This window comes from Chrysemys picta, chromosome 2, assembly GCF_011386835.1.
Source record: "Chrysemys picta bellii isolate R12L10 chromosome 2, ASM1138683v2, whole genome shotgun sequence".
Lineage (NCBI taxonomy): Eukaryota > Metazoa > Chordata > Testudines > Emydidae > Chrysemys > Chrysemys picta.
In genome coordinates this window covers 232,505,041-232,529,238 of record NC_088792.1, presented here as the reverse complement: position 1 = coordinate 232,529,238, position 24,198 = coordinate 232,505,041, and the positions used below count along the sequence as shown (strand labels likewise).

At 41.5% G+C, this 24,198-nt stretch overlaps 1 protein-coding gene across 6 annotated transcripts in view; it reads right to left on the bottom strand.

Moving 5' to 3' along the window:
- The window catches only part of SULF1 (sulfatase 1), a 168,905-nt gene that overhangs the window by 43,432 nt on the left and 101,275 nt on the right, over nucleotides 1-24,198 (bottom strand). For all 6 annotated transcript variants that reach the window (XM_024102807.3, XM_065582119.1, XM_065582118.1 and 3 more), the window contains 5 exons: nucleotides 9,194-9,344; nucleotides 7,236-7,411; nucleotides 6,419-6,547; nucleotides 6,090-6,146; nucleotides 4,878-5,007 (listed from right to left, as the gene is read on the bottom strand). In XM_024102807.3, the coding sequence (XP_023958575.2) occupies nucleotides 4,878-5,007; nucleotides 6,090-6,146; nucleotides 6,419-6,547; nucleotides 7,236-7,411; nucleotides 9,194-9,344 (643 nt within the window). The remainder of the gene's footprint in view (nucleotides 1-4,877; nucleotides 5,008-6,089; nucleotides 6,147-6,418; nucleotides 6,548-7,235; nucleotides 7,412-9,193; nucleotides 9,345-24,198) is intronic.

The following is a 24,198-nucleotide window of genomic DNA, read 5'->3' as shown; positions in this document are numbered from 1 at the left end:
GAGGTGGCAAAGTTTGAAGACAATACTATATTACCCAAGATAGTTAAGTCCAAAGCAGACCATGAAGAGTTACAAAGGAATCTCACAAAACTGGGTGACTGGTCAGCAAAATAGCAGATAAAATTCAACATTGATAAATGTAAATAAATGCACACTGGAAAAAATAATCCCAATTATACATTCAAAATGATGGGATATGACAGAGCTCCAGAATATGAATGGTGTGGAGAAAATGACTAGGGAATTATTTACCCTTTCACAGGGGTTTCTAAACGAAATCAATAGGCAGCAGGTTTAAAACAAACATAAGGAACATAAAGAAGTACTTCTTTACACAACGCACAGTCAACTAGTTGCCAGGGAATGTTCTGAAGGCCAAAAGTATAACTGGATTCAAAAAAGTATTAGTACATTCATGGGGGATAGGTCCCTCAATGGCTATTAGCCCAGATATTTAGGGACGCAACCCCATGCTTGAGTTGTCTCAACTTCTGGCTGCCAGAAGCTGTGACTGGATGATGGGAGATGGATCATTTGATAAATTCCCCTGTTCTGTTTATTCCATCTGAAGCATCTGGCACTAGCTCCTGATGGACGACAGGATACTGGGCTAGACAGAGCATTGGTCTGACTCAATACAGCCATTCTTGTGTTCTTATGGAATTACTGTAGTAAAATAGTCATTGGAAATATTCACCACTGACAAAGAAAACTTCAAGCCACTACAATGAAAAAAAACCCCAGAGTCCTAATCAATGCTCATTTACTGGGTTCAACTCCACTATAATCATAGGCTTTCACCCAGTTAAGCCAGAGACAAATTTAGCTCAAACTATATAAAGAGGAAATATACAGCCTCAGATTCTCTGTGGTGTCTAGCTTCTGGTGGGCACAGCAGATATGGGGGCTTTCAGGGAGTCAGGTAATGCACCCTGACTCTCTGGCTGTTTCTATCATGGCAATACCCTAAAGAACCATCCACCAGCTGGGTACAGCAGGAGCACAGCATATTCTTCTCATGCCACCTTTCTGCCCCCTATGTTTGGTTTGTGGGGAAGGGGCAGGTAAGGTGCCTGCTACCCCAGTTCTGTAATTATTGGATTCTCTCCCACGCTGGCAGAGGGAATATGGGCAGTTTCCACAGTTCAAGCTGTGCAAAGGGAGCAGTGCGGCCAGAGAACTTGGCCCATGGTATTGATATATTGGCCTGGATCTGGACCAAAAACTCTGGATCTGACCAACCAAATAAGTTAGGTGGGGAGAGTGTGGCAAAGGTTGGAGTCTGAACTTTAATCAGTCTCTGAATTTCACAGCAGGCCTCTAGCTCACTTATAAGCAAAAGAAAAACCAGCATCTGAACATCCCAAACTGTGAAGGAGAGGAGAAAGGGTTTAAAATCCAATAGAGAGATATATTAAATATGTGCAAAATTTGGAAACTATGCACCCTTGTGGTCAGTCATGCATGTAACTGGCTTTGTGTAAGTGACCACATCCAATTTGTGTGTACTTACCATTTGGATACATGTTAGTATATGCTCTCAATTACATGTACCTAACTTTGAAAACCAGCCACTTTTTGCTGTAAGCAGAATTATTATTAAGGAATGCATTTAGTATTTCATCCTGGTTCTTTTTGTTCTATATATGCAATATGGACAAGTTAACTCTGCTGTGGAGACCTGGGATCAAATTTGTCCCTGGTATTACTATACAGATGTCAACTGAGTTACCATAGGAATGATTTGGCTCATTAACTTTAGCTTAGGCCGTGGGTTCCTGAAGGCTGTAGAAATGTCACGGCAAATGTTAGCCTATTATTTTTCTATCTGATTTATTTGTGCTGATATCCTTAAAAATGTAAACCAATCATTAGGACTGAAAGTTTGTCATTGATTTTTCCCAAAGATCTTTGGTTACAAACAGACCCTCATATAGCAGCTCCGGGCTGGCTTTTGGGCTCCATGAACCCATGGCTAAAGAATCCTTGCTTATTCAAAGGAGCCCAAACCAATCCCAGCTGTGGGAGGCAGCATTACATGCCATTGGTATTGCAAGCTCCCTTCTAGCCTAGTGCCTGCAACCAATGAGATATCTGATCAAAAGAAGGGCAGCTAGATGGCTTACTCCAGTGGATTAGGGATAGGACTGAGAGCAAGGGATCCTAATGTTGCAGTTCTGACACTCGATCAACTCACTTAATCTTACCTTTTCCACATGTGTATTACAAAAGTTATTACAAAATCATAGTTTCGCATAAGATGTAACAAGCACATGACATAATTGCAAGGAAAATAGTTTGGTATTTTAAAACTCAACACTTTAGTGTTCAAAGGTCTAAATGAGACCATTGATCTCTCCGTTTTTGTAGAAATGTTCAGCTTGCCCCCACCTGTTTTAATCACAGTTTGCAATGGCAATAGTTTGACACTTGAAAACCTTGCCTTTCAAGGAGACTGATATATTGTGTATATTCTTTCAAAAGTGGCTGTATAAAACATGGGTGAGGTGAGAACTGTGGCAAAGGACTCTCTTGATGGTTTGCCAGTCAAAACATATTCCAGACCAATCTGGGATTAACTGAGATGTACTGTAACAGTGTGTTTCAATGAATGGCAAGAATAAAGGCATGAGTGGATTATTTTTCAGTGTATGAACTATGATGAGTGCCATCCTGTTTGTTTTAAAGAACTCTACCTGCTTTGGATAAAGCACCACAGGTGGCTACAGACTGAAACTGGAAATTAAGCACAGCAGCGCTTTGTACTCTCATTCAAAACAGTTTGCTAATATTTCTTTTAAAAGCAATTATTATAATTAGCTAGAATGCTATAACTGGGCTTCTGAGGGAAACCTACAAATGTATTTTCAATGTTTATTATTAATAGGGAATATTCTTGTAAAACTCCATTCAATACATTCAGAATTCTACACATCACAAGAGACACCCCTCCTCCATATCATCACTAAATATATTGAGTTAATTCAGAATCAATTAAATATATATATTTTTTAATTCTTTAACCCAGCTCCCATTTTTTTTTAAACACTAGTGAACGGCTGCTGGTGCAAGTGTACTATTTGATATCTAGCTACCTGCTCCATCTAGCACAATGTGGACAGATGACCAAGTTTCCGCTTTACAAATGTTTACGATAGGTATGTGCGCCAGCTGCTGATGTTGCCTTCACTCTATGTGGCAATAGCTTAGCTGGTGGGGTTATATTAGCAAACTGGTAGTATAAATGAATGCACAAAGGATAAAATCCTTTGAGTAGACACTGATCTGCCCGTAGGTCTGTCCAAAATTGCAATAAACAACTGAGAAGAAGACCTAAAAGACTTGGTATGCTCCAGATAGAAAGCTAGAGCCCTTCTCACTTCACCAAATGTAGTCTCTCCTCATCTCTATGAGCCTGAAGTTTCAGAAAGAAAATTGGTATGTAGATTGCCTGGCTAACAGGAAACCTTAAGATGAACCTTATGCCTATGGAAAACTGTACAGGGAGGGTTTAATACTAGGGCTTTTAACTCTCCCGTCCTTCTGGCAAGGTAATGACCACTAGAATTGCTACCTTAATAAAGAAATGCACCAGAGAGCAAGTTGCAAGGAGTTCAAAGGGTGGTCCCATCAATCTTGCCAGGACCAAGATCAGACCCCAAGGAGGGATAGGATCTTGCACATGTGCATACAATGTTGAGGAAACCCTTCAGGTGTCTGGTGACGATGGGGGTTGGAGAAAAGGGATCTACTATCTACTGAGATGTGGAAGGCTGAAATAGCTGCCAAAGGCACTGTTATAGAGCTAATAGCCAAACTCTGTTTTAGATAGAGAAGATAATCCAGTACGAGATCCAGGGGTGCCCACTTTGGAGATACACCTTTCTGATGGGACCAATGTTGAAGCACTTCCACTTAGCCAGGCAAGTGCTCCTACTGGAAGGTTTTCTGCTATTCATAAGCACTTTCTGAATGTCCTTTAAACAGGATCTTTCAAATGGTGTTAACCACGAAGCAGCCATGCTGTCAGATGGAGGGCTCTGAGGCTGGGATGAAGCAGGCAACTGTGGTCCTGGGAAATGATGTCTGGATCCAACAGGAGAGACAGTGGAGGCCTGTAGGGTTGAGTACCAGTGCTGATAAGGCCATGCTGGTGCTATAAGGATGAGGCAAGCATGATCTTCTTTGACTTCGAATAAGAACTTGGGTTGCAAAGAAACTGGAGGGAATTCTTCCAGGATAGGAAAAAAGCATTAATCAGCGAGCCTGGGCTGAGACCTCCCCAAGAACAGACCTGATGGCATTTTCTCACCAACTTGTAAGAGTTTTCATGCATTTCCTCTGCCTGAATGCCAAGCACAGAGGCCACCCTTCTCAAAAGATCTTGATGAGCTCAGTGATCCTCTGGCAGTGGAAAATCACTTGGTGGCTCAATAGCTTCATCGGAAGAAGAGGGAGAGGACACCACAGGCTTTTGAAGTGGTGGCTGATCTATGTCTTGCTGCAGAGAAGCTGCCTGAGTGACTTCTGGCTGGTTGGTACGGACCGCACTACTGGGAACCAGAGAATGATACCCTCCCGTGCCGAAGCCACCAAAGTGCTCTCAAAGATAGTGAACAAGAGGGTTGAGGGGAAGGATACCCCCAGTGTCCAGGATGGCCACTGACATGGGCCTGGGAAATATTTGGGAAATATAGTCACCCTATATTTAATGTAATGCACCAAGACATTTTTATACTTTCTTACTTATAGAGACATTAGGCAAATGCGGTCTCTTTAACCTATTTCCGATAAACCTCATGCAGTATGTCACCACATCATTCCCAGAAATACATTCCATTAGGGTGTATACAGTTCTGGAATCATTTGTTGCTCACCTGTCCTGGTTGCTCACAAGCTGTCTGGTATCTCGCTTGCTGGCATAATTCTTTTACTCTCTCATATTTTGGTAAATGGTTAGACTGTTGGGCATTTTTGTTGGGTTCCTCCTTCTTGCGCAGAAATTTGCTTTCAAAAGGGAAAAAGAGTTAAATTTTTTTGTAGGCAATGCACTCAAATGTTGAAGGGGATACATTTCATTTAAAAAGTGATGATATTCAAGATTTAGCATCTGGTGGCCATCTTCTACAACAGTAATTCTCAAACCGTGGGTCGCGACCCCATTTTAATGGGGTTGCCAGGGCTGGTGTTAGACTTCAGCGCTGGATGGTTGGGTTCAGGTTACAGGAGCTTTGGCCCCCCTGTCCAGGGTGGCAGGGCTTGGGCAGGCTCAGGCTTCGGACCCCCTCCTGGGGTCGTGTGGTAATTTTTATTGTCAGAAGGGCGAAGCGGTGCAATGAAGTTTGAGAACCCCTGTTCTAAGTTAAAAACATTCATGTGCTTGTGAGATATAGCAACAGGAGCTTTTGCAGTAAAGGAATGGTCCAAGTGACATACTGGAAACCTACACCAGCAGTCATTGCTTCTCTTTAGGAATTATTAGTGTAGTCATACCCACAAGTTTATTTTCACAGACTGCCATGTCATAAGTGCCATAAAAGGAATTATTGTAATACTTTTACTCAGAGAATTTTCACAGTAATAAAGGGCAAGGCAATGTAAATGATAAATTGTGTGAGAAAATGTTGAACAGCTATATTTATGAATCTCATTTACATATGGACCATTCCTTTACTTAAATCAAAAGGAGAAGGATTTCTAACTGAGGTGAAAACTATAAAATTATCTGATAGAAGAATGTTGCACCATCACATCAACAGCAGAACTTGGAGAAGAGTGTTGGAATGGGAAGGGAAAATCAGCCAGGTGACCAAGTGAACGGCCGTGGGTCTGAAGTTAAAGAACAAATCTAGGCAAGTGGAAGGGATGGGCCAGTAAAGTTGCTGTGGAAAGCACCCACTCAAATCTCTTATGAAACCGCTAAGAAGAAGAGCCACCGGTTGCACAGCTTGCACTGGGGAACAAAGAAACCCTGTCAGTGTACTTGCAGACTTTACAGCCTAGCTGACCACTAAAAAGAGAAGAGAGCAAGCACAAGCAAGCTTGCCATCAGGCAAGTTTCCCAAAACGTTCTCAGCTTTAATAATTACCCTCTTTCCACCAGAAATGTATCACGCCAAATTTTGGTCTTCTTGTTTGTTCGAAACCTGAAAGCAAAATAATAATATTTACTGCTGGCATCTGTGACTGTTTTTGAATAGTAGCGGTAGTGTTAACAATTTATTTGTTTTTAAATGATCTCTTGGCTCATGTATACGTGCAATTTTATAAATGTGCTATTTAAAACAGTTTTGAAATGTGAAAGCTGTGGTCATTGGGTTTGACATAGCTTATTTTGCCACAATTTCTTTTCCATTCAGCTGTTGATTTACTCAGGTGTTTGCTGCTGAATTGGCTTTGAGAAATGGCAATGACCTACCTGTTTCCTGGCTTTTCGAGGTCCAGAAGTTTTAGGACAGACTTGCCATCCATATCTGGAGGTGCGTCAAGTCCTGCAATATCCAGAACTGTTGGAGCAAGGTCAATATTCAGCACTATCTGAGGCACTCTGCAAATTAATAGAAAAGGTCAGAATTGTATCATGTGTAGGGTGACCAGATGTCCCGTTTTTAAAGGGACAGTCCCGTTTTTGGGGACTTTTTCTTATATAAGCGCCTATTACCCCCCACTCCCTGTCCCGTTTTTTCACAGTTGCTATCTGGTTACCCTAATCTTGTGTAAGATATGTAACCCTTCACATTCTTTCAGAATTAGAATAATAATAAATGTGTATGAGTTCTTTGAAGATGAAAAGCTCTATATAAGTGCTAAGTGCAGAAGTTCCTTCTAGAGGGCTGTGACTTTGAAAATGACAGACCAATATCATTGGATACTGTCATAAAGGGCATCTGAGCAAGGTACAGTTAAATAAGGAGTTGAAACAGGCATGTTATAACTCCCATCTCACTCATAATAAATCCATTCTGCTAAGCCAGAAGAGAAGCAATAGCTGTCCTCATTTTAACCTAACTTCTTTTTAAAAATAAAGGACAAAACCTAACTATCCAGGGCTATAAATAATACAATTTTCTATTACATATTTTAACAGACATGCTTTTGTTCTTCTAAGGCAGTGTCCTGCATTAACAGAGTATTCTTTATGAAAGGAAACCGGACACTTAGAGTGACCATCAGATGTGCTTAGAAACATTTCAAATGAAGTACAGCAGCTGTGCTGCAGACATAGGAGAACGTACACTGATCCCGGCTCTACACTTGGCCCACGAATAAAGAAAGGAACTCGAATATCAAAGTCATATGGCATTGACTTTCCCTTGACCAGTCCAAACTGCCCAATATGGTAACCATGGTCAGCAGTGTAAATGATGTAGGTATTCTCCAGTTCTCCCGTCTCCACAAGCATATGGTATAACTGAAAGATAGCATAGGAAAAACTCAGAATCAAATATTGCAAAACATTTTTTACATAATTATAGTTTTTCTCATTTAAACCTGGTGGGCCAAATGTAACATTGGGGAAACTATTGAAACTAACAGTTATACCAAGGATGAATTTGGCACATCATGCCCTTAGCATGCTGTAGAAAACTGAACAAAATGTTTTGCTACTCACCCACTAGCTCTACATCTTGACATATGAGAGTCTGCTTCAGGGGGGGATTTCAGAAAGTTTACTTTGGCAATTTATGGTGCTATTTGACTTGTGTCCCCATTACCCACAAATCTCTATATAATCATTGTAATACACTGCTTGGTGAGTTACTAGCTCTACAACGGATGCATTCTCGGATTTGCTCGAATGTGTTGTTAGTTTGTAAGTGTCTCCTTCCCTTCAGTTAAGGGCTTAGAAAGAAGCTGTACGTTTTATTGCTACTAGATGTTAAGGGAGTCCCCTCCTTTAGCACCAGTGAAAAGGCCTTTGGTCATGTAGAGGGGTTTTGGAACAAAAGGTCAACAGTTTTATTCCTAACACCTCATGTGCTATATTATATGTAGTTAGCTGTCCTCTGTATTATCTATATGCTCACAAACACTAACAGTCTAACACCTGATTTTTGGTCTGTACTTCAGTGAACCCAGATGCCCAGAACTTAGTTGAAGGATGAACTGTGAAGGAAATAGGGTGGAGCAGAGGTAATGTCTGAGTGTATGTACATAGGTGACATAGCCCTCTACAGATGAGGAACTTGAATATTTCTTTATATATTTGCTCTATTGGCTGACAGTGAGAAACTGATCCTTTAGCTTACTGGACACATGTTAATTTTTCCCCTTTAAAAAGCCACTTATTCTACTACCAGTTAAAAAAGTGGACAAAACAGCTGCGTAGCATTACCAGTCAGAGAATTTGTAGTAACTTGTATTTTCACAGGTAGATTTGGGTTCCCTATCACTGGGGTTGTCAGGCATCTGGTTTTCAACTGGAATGCCCAGTCGAAAAGGGACCCTGGCGGCTCTGGTCAGCACTGCTGACCAGGCCATTAAAAGTCCAGTCTGCAGTGCAGCAGGGACCTGAGACTAAGGCAGGCTCCCTACCTGCCCTGGTTCTGCGCTGCCTCCGGAAGCAGCTGCCAGGTCCCTGCGGCCCCTAAGCACTGGGGCAGCCAGGGACTAGGAGGCTCCGTGTGCTGCCCCACCCTCAGTGTCGGCTCTGCAGCTTCCGTTAGCTGGGAACCATGACCAATTGGAACTGCGGCGGGTGGCAGTTGCAGGCATGAAGGCAGCATGCATCACTCAGTCACCTGGCTGCCCATGAGCCTAAAGGTCACAGGGACCTGGCAGCTACTTCCTTGGAGCTGCGGTAAGCGCAGATGGGACCCCGCACCCCAAGCCCAGAGCCTCCTCCTGCACCCCAAACCCCTCATCCCCAGCCTCACCCCAGAGCCCACACCCCCTCCTGCACACCAAACACCTCAGCCCCAGCCTAGAGCCTGCACCCCCGACCCCAGAGGTCGGGCAGGGCAGGGGTGTTCGGTTTTGTGTGATTAGAAAGTTGGCAACCCTACCTATCACTTTAGGAATATAAACATGATTTTCTTCTCACTTACATGGGGTAAATCACAAATGATTCCACTGAAGTCAATGGAATTCACCAGCATAAGGTGAGTAGAAATGAGAGAGGAATCAGACTTGGTATACAAGTTAGAAAACTGTGTAATAAAACAATTTATCCTTGACATTTTCAGCTGCTCACCCTTTCCATGGAGTCATCAACTGACATCAATGTCTGAAGCCTTTTGCGCTGTAGGACATTTGTAAATTCCATGTGGATAGGCAGCATAGGCCCAGTGTACTGCATGATCCAGTGTTTATCCATGTTTGGTGCGTAGTTATAGCTTGGAGTTCTGCAAAAAGAAAGGAGGGAATTTGCAGAATTTCACATAATATCATAGAAATTACAGGAAAAAAGGAATTGATCAGTGATCCATCTAATCCGTACCCTGTTTCTGATATAGTAAGCAACAATCCTTTACAGCATGGTGGAAGGAAGGCTGTAGTGGACCGTTATAAAATAACCTGCCTTTAGGGGGACATTTCTTCCTAATACCCATCAGTTAGTGTTAGTAAATGCTTATGCTTCAGGGCATAAAACAATCCCTTTAAATCTATATCTATACAAATATATACATACATACACACAGGTGTGTATATGTGTGTCTGTGCATTCTCATTTATAACAACTATAGGTAAAATCCCTTAAGTAATTTAGGAGCTTAATCATATTTTCAAAAGTGGGTTAGGAACCTAAGACCCACTGACTTTCAATGAGAAGTAGGCCCTTAAGTCACTTTTGAAAATGAGTTACATTTGAAAATGTTATCCCATTTCTCTAATTTGATCTCATCTTACTTCTTATGAGTCATTTGTTCATAGTACACACTCAGAGCTGGGTTTAATTGAGCAGGGTCACAAGTTCTGTTCTGCAGTGGGCCAGGACTAGTTTAGCCATATTTGTAGGTCAAAGAGGAGGATTAGCACAGCTGTGCAAGGTAGCTTCTTGCACAAAGATTCTAACATGTACCTGGAGTTCTCTCTTACTTCCATGACCTCTAAAAGTCTAACATCTTTAAAAAGGTTCATATCACAATGACAAAAAACCCATGTAATCAGGCACCTTCACATTGCACAAGCTAAAGTCAGCAAACTAAAGGATGAAATTCAGAGGTCAAAGAGGATTATTCTTCCAGTACTGTAGTATTAAGGGAGGTTGCTAGTGTGCCTCACAAGAAGAATTTATCCCTTAATTAATCAACTTACAATTAAGCTGACAACAAAGACATTTTCCCACTGGGACAGGGACACATTAATTTTTCTTGCTTCATTAGAATAGCAGCAACTGTAGTTTTTGATGTCCCCCAAAGAACTGACGTGCTTATTTGTTTCATCATCTCACTACCTCACTACCATCATCAAATAAAGGCATGTTCAGGAAAAGTGCACATGCTTTGAGTTCTATCCTAACCAGTACGGTAGATACATTTGCAATTATTACCTATAATGAAAAAATATATTTATTTATATGTGGGCTAAATCCTGCAGGGTTTGTCTCTAAAGTATCATACACACCTATAGCAATAATTAGGTGAGCTATAGCATCAATACAATAAGAATCATAAAAAGATCCTAGCATGGAATCTAAAAAATTATCTTGGTCAAATCCCATACTACAGAATCAAAAGCATGATTTCTCAAAGTTCCTACAAATGTCAAGAAACAGACAGAAACTGTTTGGCGGGTGATGGCATGTAAAATTTAAAAGTGTAAGAGGGAAATCACAGAAACACAAATATTCCATCTGAAATAAATCACTGTTAAGGAATGTATGGAAAAAATTAAATATGCACTATCCAGTGCGTCAGAGCAGCTCATTAGTCCCATTAGCCCTATTTTATATACAACAAACTCATCTGCCTCTTAAAAGTTAAAAACAGAAACAAAACAAAATCCGTGTACAAGTAATTCTACCAACATGTTAATCACTGCTCCTGTTGAGTTCAGTCCTCTTTCCCTATGCTGATGCAGTAATTTGCAAGACTTGGGCCTTAATTTATATTTTAAAATATTTACCCTTTGTTTTTCTTTTCCTTATTTCTTATTATAACATTTTATTATATTACATATTTCATTATATAATCTTGAATCAATCCATCATTACATTGAAAAAAATGCATGTGATGTGAAACCAAATTAATTTTATATCAGTTACACATACTGAATACATATGGGCATATTTTTACTAGTTTAAATATATGATGCAAATAACTATTACATGTTTAATATACCTAAGTTGGCAGGTTTTTTTAAACCATACATTACACATACAGCACATATGTAAAACATCAGAAAAAAGATTGCATGTGTAGATTTTTCCTCCCTCTCCTTCCATATCTCTATCAATCTGTAGAGAACAACTATTTTTGGCACCACGCCAACTCTTTAGCTAGAGATTCAGATAAATGAACCACACTCCCTTCCATCAATTCTGACAGTTTTAGGGAGAAATGACACTGCGACTAAGTTCTTTAAAGAGAGAGAAATACAAATAACTCTCTCTGTACTACAGAAATATATACTGTAGAGAGAGATACAGTCATTAGCAGGCATTTTTCACATATTAAATAAAGCATGATGTTAGTGTCTGTTCACATCAAGTATAATAAAAATCATATTAGAATGAAAGCCCTGGTGAAGAAAGTCGTCCCAGTGTATATATAGTTTGAAGAAATGAGCAATTTCCCACACTGCCCAACCAGTGTTCCAGAGCAATTTTGATCTGGAGTGGTCAGAAGATAGTTTATTCTCCATGGCTTGTTTCTTAGTTTCTCTATGGAATGGATACCAATTTGAAACACTGCATGGTCTAGATAATATTTAGTCCTGCCATGAGTGCAGGGGACTGGACTAGATGACCTCTTGAGGTCCCTTCCAGTCCTGTGATTCTGTGTAATTTGGGAGCTATCCAAAAGAAGAAGGTGTTTTCTCATGGTCTCTATTATCTTTTTTTAAACATGTCAAATACACCCATCACCCTGTCCCTGGTTTAACCCATATAGAAGTTAAAATGATCTGTTGTTTGTTGATCGGCTATGTATGAGTCCAGACAAGAGTGACCTTGAAATGAGCAACTGCCCGATGTCCCACTCTGGGACAGTACCAAAAGGAAAGCACAGAGCCACTCAAGCATAGCTTTGCCGAGGCCAACAGGCAAGCAAGCAAAATCTCCTTCAGTGGTGTCAAAGATTGTGACAAATCTAAAACATTTAAGATGCCTGACTATTGCCCATTGATTACCAGCCAAAAAATCCAGCTCTGTCTCCATGCCATAAGCAGGTCGAATGCAAGGCTCAAAGGAATCAAAGAAATCAGTGGATTTTAGACACCTGAATTGCTTCACAATAATACTCTCAATAACCTTACCCAAAAAGGGAAGATTAGAAACATTGTAACTTATGGCAAGATAATGACATTCATGAAGTTTAGAATTATTAGATCTCAGTTCAACACTGAGGGCTGGAATCAACGATGGCCAAAAAAATGGAGGGGATAATAAATTGTCTTTAATTGGTTAATTTTACTGAGTGTTCACAAATATTCCACCCATTGTAGGGCGATGTAAAATGGTGGAGTGCCCTGAGTGGGAACCTAGAGCTACATATGAGTACTCTGGCACAGCAGGTAATGTAGTTATAGCCTATTTCACTTTGAACATGAAGCTTTAGTAGATGGTGGGAATTCTAAGTTTTTCTTGTCTCTTCATTATATATGTTCCCTCTTCTTTTAAAATCCCTGTTTAGTGTTTCTCCATCAGCCACCAGTATTGTATATTTCACAGAATGCCAATTCTCATGCTGTTCCACAAATTATCTAGAAGATGAATTCACCTCATTTTGTAACCACCTCCTGTTTCACCCAGAGATTAAAAATACATTTTGAAAGTGTTTATGAAAGGTTTTAACTGTACCACTAATCCCTGGAGCGCTGCTGTTAAAGAGTATCCATTATAAGCAGGATGCTTCTGACAGTGGATCTGGGAACAGGAGACTTAAAGCCAACCTCAGCAGCTGGCTCGCCTTCTTGGCCACACAACAGGCTGTCATTGCACTGCTGACTTAACTGTAGCTTGGAGTCATCTTATCACTCAGCAGCGAGCAAACATATTCTTTATGTTATTATGTATTATAATGGAAAAATTCACAAATACTGCAAATACTAGCACAGCACTGCAGACTTAATATCTCTGCTATTTAATAGACCCTATTTAATTAGATACAGCGATCAAAAACTGATATTTACTCTCTACTTCATACACATATGTAACTGGACTAGGAGTACTGCACACGTGGACTGAAGAGACAATGGACAGACACTCTGTAAACATACCTGAATTGTTATAAATGGCCGCCAATTAAAATGTAGGAGCAATTAGTTTATATTAGACCATTACTGCATCCATTTAAAAGCTTAACTGTTTGATTTGACCCTCAAATCACACAGCTGGAAGTCCAAAGGGACATAAGGGACAACTGCACCCAAAAGTTTGAGCCTACATTTAATTGTGGAAGCAAAATTGTGCTTGCAATATTGTAGGCCAGTTTAATACACAGCACCTTGAAATGTATTGCTTAGCAAAATTCTCTGAGGACATGGATTAACAAACCTTCACATTACTTTACTTACGATTAACCAATGGAAAAACAGAGAGGAAAAGCAGACATCTATTTTTAAACAAAAAATGTTGCCCCACGTCAGGAAAAACGCTAACCCCATCATAAAGACAACAAAAACTCACTATTTAAGGCCCTGATCTTACAAATGCTTAACCACATGAGTAAGCATACACGAGTAGTCCTGTTGAATGTGCACATTTCCAAAGTCCTTAAATTAGCACCATCATCATCTGGGCCTCCAACTGCATAGCCTATTTAGATTGCAATCTCCTCATGAAAGGTATAAATATATATAGCTTTACAGTAGCTGCAATCAATATGGAAATTGCACATATAGTATACATACTGTGAGTTAAAGGTTAAACATCCATTTGGCTGCAGTTTGGGGTGGGAGGGGAAAAGAGAGTTATATGAGTTAATAAAACAGTCTATTTACAGCATTGATACATTTTCCTCTTACTCCTGATTTAGTCCTGTCAAGGTTTTATTTTTAAATCTATAATTTGTTATCTAACCATCAATACAAATAAAAAAAGTAACTTAAAAATAGATTGAGGGGAAAGGAAATATATATTTTAACTTGTGACATGAATATGGGCCTATCTATAAAGTGATTTACTGCACAGCAGGGCCAAGTGTGAATCCACAGTGCGCCGGCTGCACTTTGGTACTTTCATTGAACTTCAGCAATGTCCACCTGGCACTGGTAGCACTAGCCACAAGCAGACTGAGCAACTGCTTAGGGCCCCAAACAGCTCCCGGTGCCCCGATTTAGTGTAAACCCAATTCCCCCTTATTGAATGTGGGGGGAACAAGAGAATTAGCATGTGTTGTGTTGGTATATTTTCTGGTTTGTGGAAATAATGCAATTAGTATTTTTTAGGGGAGGGATAAGTGGCAAGGGGGAGGCAAAATTATTCCTGCTTAGGACCTCCGAAGGGCTAGCACCACCTCTGCTACATGATGAGTTACTACACAGCGAGCTGGTGAGTTGTAGATTTACATTCAGGCTTGCTGCACAGTAACTCTCCATCTAGACAAGCTTTATGAGATACCTAAGTAACTATATAACCTTATATTTCTGAACTTTGTGCAGCCTTCCCTCTTTTCCTATTACCCATTTTTGGTTGCTCTCATTTATTGTATCTTCTTGTATATTTAGATTCTAAGTTCTTTCAGGCAGGGAATGGTTTTATTCAGTTTCTGAGGTGCCATAGGGTTGACAGTAGGGCTGGCGATTCATTGCAGTTAACTCATGTGAGTAACTCAAAAAATTATTTGCGATTAATCACACTTTTAATTTCACTGTTAAACAATAAAATACCAATTGAAATTTATTAAATATTTTTGGATTTTTTTTTACATTTTCAAATATATTGATTTCTATTACAACACAGAATACAGTGAACATTGCTCACTTTATATTATTATTTTAGATTACAAATGTTTGAACTGTAAAAATGATAAAAGAAATAGTATTTTTCAATTCACCTCGTACAAGCACTGTAGTGCAATCTCTTTATCGTGAAAGTGCAATTTACAAATGTAGATTTTTTTTGATTACATAACTTCATTCAATAACAAAACAATGTAAAACTTTAGAGCCTACAAGTCCACTCAGTCCTACTTCTTGTTCAGCCAATTGCTAAGAGTAACAAGTTTGTTTACATTTACGGGAGATAATGCTGCCCATTTCTAATTTACAATATCATCTGAAAGTGAGAACAGGTATTCACATGGCACTTTTGTAGCTGGGATTGCAAGGTATTTATGTGCCAGATATGCCAAACATTTGTATGCCCCTACATGCTTCGGCCACCATTCCAGAGGACATGCTTCCATGCTGATGACGCTTGTTAAAAAAAAAAGTCAATTAAATTTGTGACAGAACTCCTTGGGGGAGAATTGTACGTCCCCTGCTTTGTTTTACCCGCATTCTGCCATATATTTCATGTTATAGCAGTCTCAGATGATGACCCAGCACGTGTTGTTCATTTTAAGAACACTTTCACTGCAGATTTGACAAAATGCAAAGAAGGTACCAATGTGAGATTTCTAAAGATAGCTACAGGTTTAAGAATCTGAAGTGCCGTCCAAAATCTGAGAGGGATGAGGCATGGATCATGCTTTCAGAAATATTAAAAGAGAAACACTCTGATTTGGAAACTACAGAATACGAACCACCAAAGATAAAATCAGCCTTCTGCTGGTGCCATCTGATTCAGATGATGAAAATGAATGTGGTCAGTCTGCACTGCTTTGGATCATTATCGAGCAGAACCCGTCATCGGCATGGACGCATGTCCTCTGGAATGGTGGTTGAAGCATGAAGGGACATATGAATCTTTAGCGCATCTGGCACATAAATATCTTGCGACACCGGCCACAACAGTGTCATGGGAACACCTGTTCTCACTTTCAAGTGACATTGTAAACAAGAAGCAGGCAACATTATCTCCTGCAAATGTAAACAAACTTGTTTGTCTGAGTGATTGGCTGAACAAGCAGTAGGACTGAGTGGACCTATAGGCTCTAAAGGTTTACATTGTTTTATTTTTGAGTGCAGTTATTTTTTTGTACATAATTCTACATTTGTAAGTTCAACTTTCATGATAAAGAGATTGCACTACAGTAATTGGATTAGGTGAATTGAAAAATACTATTTCTTTTGTTTTTTACAGTGCAAACATTTGTAATAAAAAATAATAATATAAAGTGGGCACTGTACACTTTGTATTCTGCGTTGTAATTGAAATCAATATATTTGAAAATGTAGAAAACACCAAAAATATTTAAATAAATGATATTCTATTCTTTTTTAACGGTGTGATTAATCAAGATTATTTTTTTTAATCACCCGATTAATCGCAATTAATTTTTTAAAATCACTTTACCCTAGTTGCCAGGTGTCCGGTTTTTGACCCGAAAGTCTAGTCAAAAGGGAACCTGTACAGTGTCTGGTCAGATGTACTGACCAGACACCAAAAGTATGGTCACTGCAGGGGGTGAGAGGGTGGGGATGGGCCAGGTCATCAAACTGCAGCAGCCCCTGCTCAGCCGGGACTGCCTCCTAACCGCATCTCGTGGACAGGCAGGCTCCGTGTCAGGGGCTGCAGTTCTCATCTCAGCCCCAGAGCAGAGTGAGGCCAGCTGGTGACAGGAGGGAGGTGGAGAGGATGGAATGACAAGGAAGGAGGAGAGGGGAGAGTGGAGAGTGACAGGGGAGGAGTGGCAAGGAGCAAGCAAGGGGCAGGGCTTTGGGGGAAGAGATGGAGCAGGGGAAGGTTCCAGCACTCCTGCTGTAGTGTCCAGTTTTCAGAAATTAGAAAGTTGGCAACCCTAGTGCCTAACAAAGTTTTAATTGCTCAATAAATAATTATAAACGTTACAGATACTGCTGGAAATAGAAAAACATCTTCTTAAATCGCCCAGATGCATCAGACATCGAGTACATTAAGTTCCAGATTCTATCAGTGATTGAACCTCCTTTCACAGGATATACAGCAGGAACATCAAATGAAGGACATAAGAGAATCTTTAATACACATAGATATTTCAAGGGCAGGAAAGAAGTTGGACATTTAGCATTGCTACCATTCTTTCAAACTACAACGGGGGAAAACAAGCTATCTCCCCTCAATGGGGGGATAAGATGATAAGAGCTGGTGCATTGTGCCCTAATTTCTGTTATGCACTTTTATTACATTAACAAGTTACTTGACAATGATGAACAACAAACAACAGATTTACATGCACATAAGCAGCATGACCAACCTTGAAAACCTCCCCTAAAACAGAGCTGGGGTGAATACTAGCCTTCTCAATGGCAAAACGATGCCAGCAAACTAGTCTCAACTTTCATGACATTGCCAATATGGAGCTATGGTTGGCAACATACAGCACTCTTCTATATTTGGCCAGCTGGTGATAAGGGTCAATACAGCTACAACTAAAATGTATACCTCATAATTCATTATTTATTTTTATTATGGTAGTGCCTAGAGGCTTCAACCGAGAAAAGTGCTAGAATTCCATGTACAGTTGCCATATAGACACTGCCCTTAGTGAACTGGAGGCCAAGGTTCGGGTAAATTAAAAGTCTGAAACAGACTCTTGACTCCAGAGTTAGCATTCATCTGAATTTGCATTTCCTTAGTCCATCTCCAGTTTCATTTGTCCCCTCTTGCTTCCTCTTTTAAAAACGGGAAAATTTACTTAGCTGGGTGTATGAAGTCTGAAAGTTTGATTGCCAAAGCTTAACATAACCTGAGTGTGACAATATGCCCCATATTCTTCATAGAGATATTGTTTAATATGAATATGGAATAACTAAGATATGTTTTATGCAAGATGGATCATGTATCACTGGAAAGGTTATGATGTACTGACTATGATTATCTTATTTGTATGTATGTATCATTTCTGTATCTGAAGTTAGGAATACATAACAATTACAACTGTTTTTACATCTGGGGAACACCCACCAGATGAATGCCATCAGTTTGGATGGGCCATTAGGGAGAGCAATAGGACTCTGAAGATGATAATCTCCCACCTTCTTGAGAAGCTTCCTGGGTTATTGCTTTGACACTGCCGGGTCATTTGATCATGTCACCTGGTACTGAACCGCATCTTGGCCTACTTGTATTTTTCCACTAATAGGGAGTAGGGACCAAACTGGAAAACAAAGCATTCCCACCATACGTAAATCCTATTTAAGGCAGGGAAGTGAGTTAATCTAAGTCATCGGTTCTTCACTGAATCCCCGCCCAAGTTGACTGCTGAAAACACCCAAGGCTGATCTGGGGAAGAAAGGACTGGACCCAGGCTAGAAGGTGTCTGGCCTGTGAAAGGAATATCTGAAGTTCTAAGCTGCAAGCAAGAGCAGTTTGTCTACAAGAAACTCTGCAACCTGCTTAAAACAGCATTTAGGCTGAGAAATTATTACTTGTAGCCAGTTTCTTCAGTGTATTAAGTTTAGTTTGCATGTTTGTTTTATTTGCTCAGTAATCTACTTTGATCATAGAATCATAGAATCATAGAATATCAGAGTTGGAAGGGACCTCAAGAGGTCATCTAGTCCAACCCCCTGCTCAAAGCAGGACCAATTCCCAGCTAAATCATCCCAGCCAGGGCTTTGTCAAGCCGGGCCTTAAAAACCTCCAAGGAAGGAGACTCCACCACCTCCCTAGGTAACGCATTCCAGTGTTTCACCACCCTCCTAGTGAAATAGTTTTTCCTGATATCCAACCTGGACCTCCCCCACCGCAACTTGAGACCATTGCTCCTTGTTCTGTCATCTGCCACCACTGAGAACAGCCGAGCTCCATCCTTTTTGGAACCCCCCTTCAGGTAGTTGAAGGCTGCTATCAAATCCCCCCTCATTCTTCTCTTCTGGAGACTAAACAATCCCAGTTCTCTCAGCCTCTCCTCATAAGTCATGTGCTCCAGACCCCTAATCATTTTTGTTGCCCTCCGCTGGACTCTTTCCAATTTTTCCACATCCTTCTTGTAGTGTGGGGCCCAAAACTGGACACAGTATTCCAGATGAGGCCTCACCAATGTCGAATAAAGGGGAACGATCACGTTCCTCGATCTGCTGGCAATGCCCCTACTTATACAGCCCAAAATGCCGTTAGCCTTCTTGGCAACAAGAGCACACTGTTGACTCATATCCAGCTTCTCGTCCACTGTGACCCCTAGGTCCTTTTCAGCAGAACTGCTACCTAGCCATTCGGTCCCTAGTCTGTAGCAGTGCATGGGATTCTTCCGTCCTAAGTGCAGGACTCTGCACTTGTCCTTGTTGAACCTCATCAAGTTTTTTTCTGCCCAATCCTCTAATTTGTCTAGGTCCCTCTGTATCCGATCCCTACCCTCTAGTGTATCTACCACGCCTCCTAGTTTAGTGTCATCTGCAAACTTGCTGAGAGTGCAGTCCACACCATCCTCCAGATCATTAATAAAGATATTAAACAAAACCGGCCCCAGGACCGACCCTTGGGACACTCCACTTGAAACCGGCTGCCAACTAGACATGGAGCCATTGATCACTACCCGTTGAGCCCGGCGATCTAGCCAGCTTTCTATCCACCTTACAGTCCATTCATCCAGCCCATACTTCTTTAACTTGGTGGCAAGAATACTGTGGGAGACAGTATCAAAAGCTTTGCTAAAGTCAAGAAATAACACATCCACTGCTTTCCCCTCATCCACAGAGCCAGTTATCTCATCATAGAAGGCAATTAGGTTAGTCAGGCACGACTTCCCCTTCGTGAATCCATGCTGACTGTTCCTGATCACTTTCCTTTCCTCTAAATGTTTCATAATTGATTCCTTGAGGACCTGCTCCATAATTTTTCCAGGGACTGAGGTGAGGCTGACTGGCCTGTAGTTCCCCGGATCCTCCTTCTTCCCTTTTTTAAAGATGGGCACTACATTAGCCTTTTTCCAGTCATCTGGGACCTCCCCCGATCGCCATGAGTTTTCAAAAATAATGGCTAATGGCTCTGCAATCTCACCTGCCAACTCCTTTAGCACCCTCGGATGCAGCGCATCCGGCCCCATGGACTTGTGCACGTCCAGTTTTTCTAAATAGTCCCGAACCACTTCTTTCTCCACAGAGGGCTGGTCACCTTCTCCCCATGCTGTACTGCCCAGTGCAGCAATCTGGGAGCTGACCTTGTGCGTGAAGACAGAGGCAAAAAAATCATTGAGTACATTAGCTTTTTCCATATCCTCGGTCACTAGGTTGCCTCCCTCATTCAGTAAGGGGCCCACGCTTTCCTTGATTTTCTTCTTGTTGCTAACATACCTGAAGAAACCCTTCTTGTTACTCTTAACATCTCTTGCTAACTGCAACTCCAAGTGTGATTTGGCCTTCCTGATTTCACTCCTGCACGCCTGAGCAATATTTTTATACTCCTCCCTGGTCATTTGTCCAATCTTCCACTTCTTATAAGCCTCTTTTTTGCGTTTAAGATCAGCAAGGATTTCACTGTTTAGCCAAGCTGGTCGCCTGCCATATTTACTATTCTTTCTACACATCGGGATGGTTTGTTCCTGCAACCTCAATAAGGATTCTTTAAAATACAGCCAGCTCTCCTGGACCCCTTTGCCCTTCATGTTATTCTCCCAGGGGATCCTGCCCATCTGTTCCCTGAGGGAGTCAAAGTCTGCTTTTCTGAAGTCCAGGGTCCATATTCTGCTGCTCTCCTTTCTTCCTTGTGTCAGGATCCTGAACTCGACCATCTCATGGTCACTGCCTCCCAGGTTCCCATCCACTTTTGCTTCCCCTACTAGTTCTTCCCTGTTTGTGAGCAGCAGGTCAAGAAAAGCTTTTCCCCTAGTTGGTTCCTCCAGCACTTGCACCAGGAAATTGTCCCCTACGCTTTCCAAAAATTTCCTGGATTGCCTGTGCCCCGCTGTATTGCTCTCCCAGCAGATATCAGGGTGATTAAAGTCTCCCATGAGAACCAGGGCCTGCGATCTAGCAACTTCTGCTAGTTGCCAGAGGAAAGCCTCGTCCACCTCATCCCCCTGGTCTGGTGGTCTATAGCAGACTCCAACCACGACATCACCCTTGTTGCTCCCACTTCTCAACTTTATCCAGAGACTCTCAGGTTTTTCTGCAGTATCATACTGGAGCTCTGAGCAGTCATACTCCTCTCTTACATACAACGCAACTCCCCCACCTTTTCTGCCCTGCCTGTCCTTCCTGAACAGTTTATATCCATCCATGACAGTACTCCAGTCATGTGAGTTATCCCACCAAGTCTCTGTTATTCCAATCACATCATAGTTCCCTGACTGTGCCAGGACTTCCAGTTCTCCCTGCTTGTTTCCCAGGCTTCTTGCATTTGTGTATAGGCACTTAAGATAACTCAATGATCGTCCCTCTTTCTCAGCATGAGACAGGAGTCCTCCCCTCTTGCGCTCTCCTGCTTGTGCTTCCTCCCAGGATCCCATTTCCCCACTTACCTCAGGGCTTTGGTCTCCTTCCCCCGGTGAACCTAGTTTAAAGCCCTCCTCACTAGGTTAGCCAGCCTGCTGGCGAAGATGCTCTTCCCTCTCTTCGTTAGGTGGAGCCCGTCTCTGCCTAGCACTCCTTCTTCTTGGAACACCATCCCATGGTCGAAGAATCCAAAGCCTTCTCTCCGACACCACCTGCGTAGCCATTCGTTGACTTCCACGATTCGACGGTCTCTACCCCGGCCTTTTCCTTGCACAGGGAGGATGGACGAGAACACCACTTGCGCCTCAAACTCCTTTATCCTTCTTCCCAGAGCCACGTAGTCTGCAGTGATCCGCTCAAGGTCATTCTTGGCAGTATCATTGGTGCCCATGTGGAGAAGCAGAAAGGGGTAGCGATCCGAGGGCTTGATGAGTCTCGGCAGTCTCTCCGTCACATCGTGTATCCTAGCTCCAGGCAAGCAGCAGATCTGCTTGCTATCCTTTATAATCATTTAAAATCAATCTTTTGTAGTTAATAAACTTGTTTTTGTTTTCTAGAAACCAGTTTGTGCAATTCATAACTGGAGGGCAAAAAGCTGTGCATACCTTTCTCCACATTGAGGGCAGGGGAGATTTTCATGAGTTACGCTGTACAGATCTCTGTGCAGTGCAAGACAATACAATTTTGGGTTTACACTCCAGAGGGGGTGTGCACTTGAGTGCTGGGCAATTCCCGTGCTGAATCCTCCCACGCAGAGCTGATCTCAGTGTCTATGTTTTTCTGCAGCTGGGTTGGTACCTTCCTGTGCGTGCGCTAGAGGAGGCTCGAGGGCTTAGCTTAGCAGGACAGGGTGAGGGAGCCCAGGCTGGTGGAATAGGCGGTCTCAGTGGCACCCCAGTACTTCAGGTGGCACCCTGGAAGGTGGGGGGTACCCATCACACTGAGTTCCTTAGCATACAGCATAGAGAAGTTTATACCCATTGAACATAATTGCCTTTTTACTTTAGAAAGTCTTGTTTCTGCTGCAAGAGGGCTAGAGAGTTATGGAGATAAATAAACAAACCCCAACCATTAAATTTATGTCAACATTCTTACTTCAACTCCTATTTTTAAATGATGTTTCTAGTGAACTAGATGATCACGTTATTCATGTCTAGGTCATCAGTTCAAATAGGCCTCAGAGCAATAGTGACAAAAGCCATTGAAATCTGAACATAAGAACAGCCATACTGGGTCAGACCAAAGGTTCATCTAGCTCAGTATCCTGTCTTCTGACAGTGGCCAATGCCAGGTGCCCCAGAGGGAATGAACAGAACAGGGTAACCATCAAGTGATCCATCCTCTGTCCCCCATTACCTGCTTCTGGCAAACCAGAGGCTAGGAACACTATCCCTGCCCATCCTGGCTAATAGCCATTGAGGGACCTATCCTCCATGAATTTATCTAGTTCTTTTTTGAACCCTGTTATAGTCTTGGCCTTCAGAACATCCTCTGGCAAAGAGTTCCACAGGTTGACTCGACGTTGTGTGAAGTAATTTTGTGATCCCATTCTAGCTTCTAGTGGATAAGAGCCCACATTACAAAAAAGACCGCCATAATTGGCAGGTTGTTGACAGTCTCAGCAGACATATCAATGACTGAATGGGCAAGGAGAATGAACCATTGTCTCACATCTAGACCTAGATCACACCTGAAGGTCAACATCTGAGGCATGTTGTGGGGAAACTTATATTGCTTCTTTTCATGCTGCACTCATATTGTGAATAAACTTCAGCACCTTACACTTTTAAAAAATAAAGTCTGAAAATCCTAAAAACATCTGCTTTGGATACCACTTCGCTTTTCTGAAACCATTAATGTCATTCTTGGGGTACTAATTGATTTCTTACAGTTACAGACAACCATAGAGTCTGGCAGTGGTCCTCCTGTCAGGCTGGAGATTTTTTATTCAGCACAACATGAAATGTTCTGGATTTCCATTTCTGACATTCTTCGGTAATGTGGATTTTAACTTCTAAAGTTTGTTTACATCATATAATTTAATTTTCTTTCAGAAGTGCTATAAATATCTCAGGCCTAATTCACAGTTGCTCTAAGACTACTCTATGCAGCAGGGTAAAAGGGACTTAAAGTGCCAGAGAAGCGTACGGTGGCCTTACTTTAACTAAGAATTTAGACTTTCATGGGAGTATTCTCTAAGTCAGAGCCTTAATGCTAGGTGGTGCCATGGAATAGGATTCCACTTTAACTGACAGAGCCATCTCTTGTATTTGTAAATTTCATATTTAAATATAGTATTTCCTAAATCTAACGACCCAGCTTCCCAACAGTTGACATCCATTGTGCCAGCAGAATCACATATTCCCACATTAGTGTATTTCATCTTTTCCAATACTAATTTATTCCCTGGAAACAATTTTTTGAGCATAGCTGGATGGATGTGGCAGTATGATATATTTTCAGAAAAGACCACCAGCCCAACATGGTGATAGATAAACAACAGCCAACACTCCAGGAATTCTTTTAACTCTGCAGACATTGTATGGATGAGGAAAAATTCCAAGAGCCCAGAGATGGTGT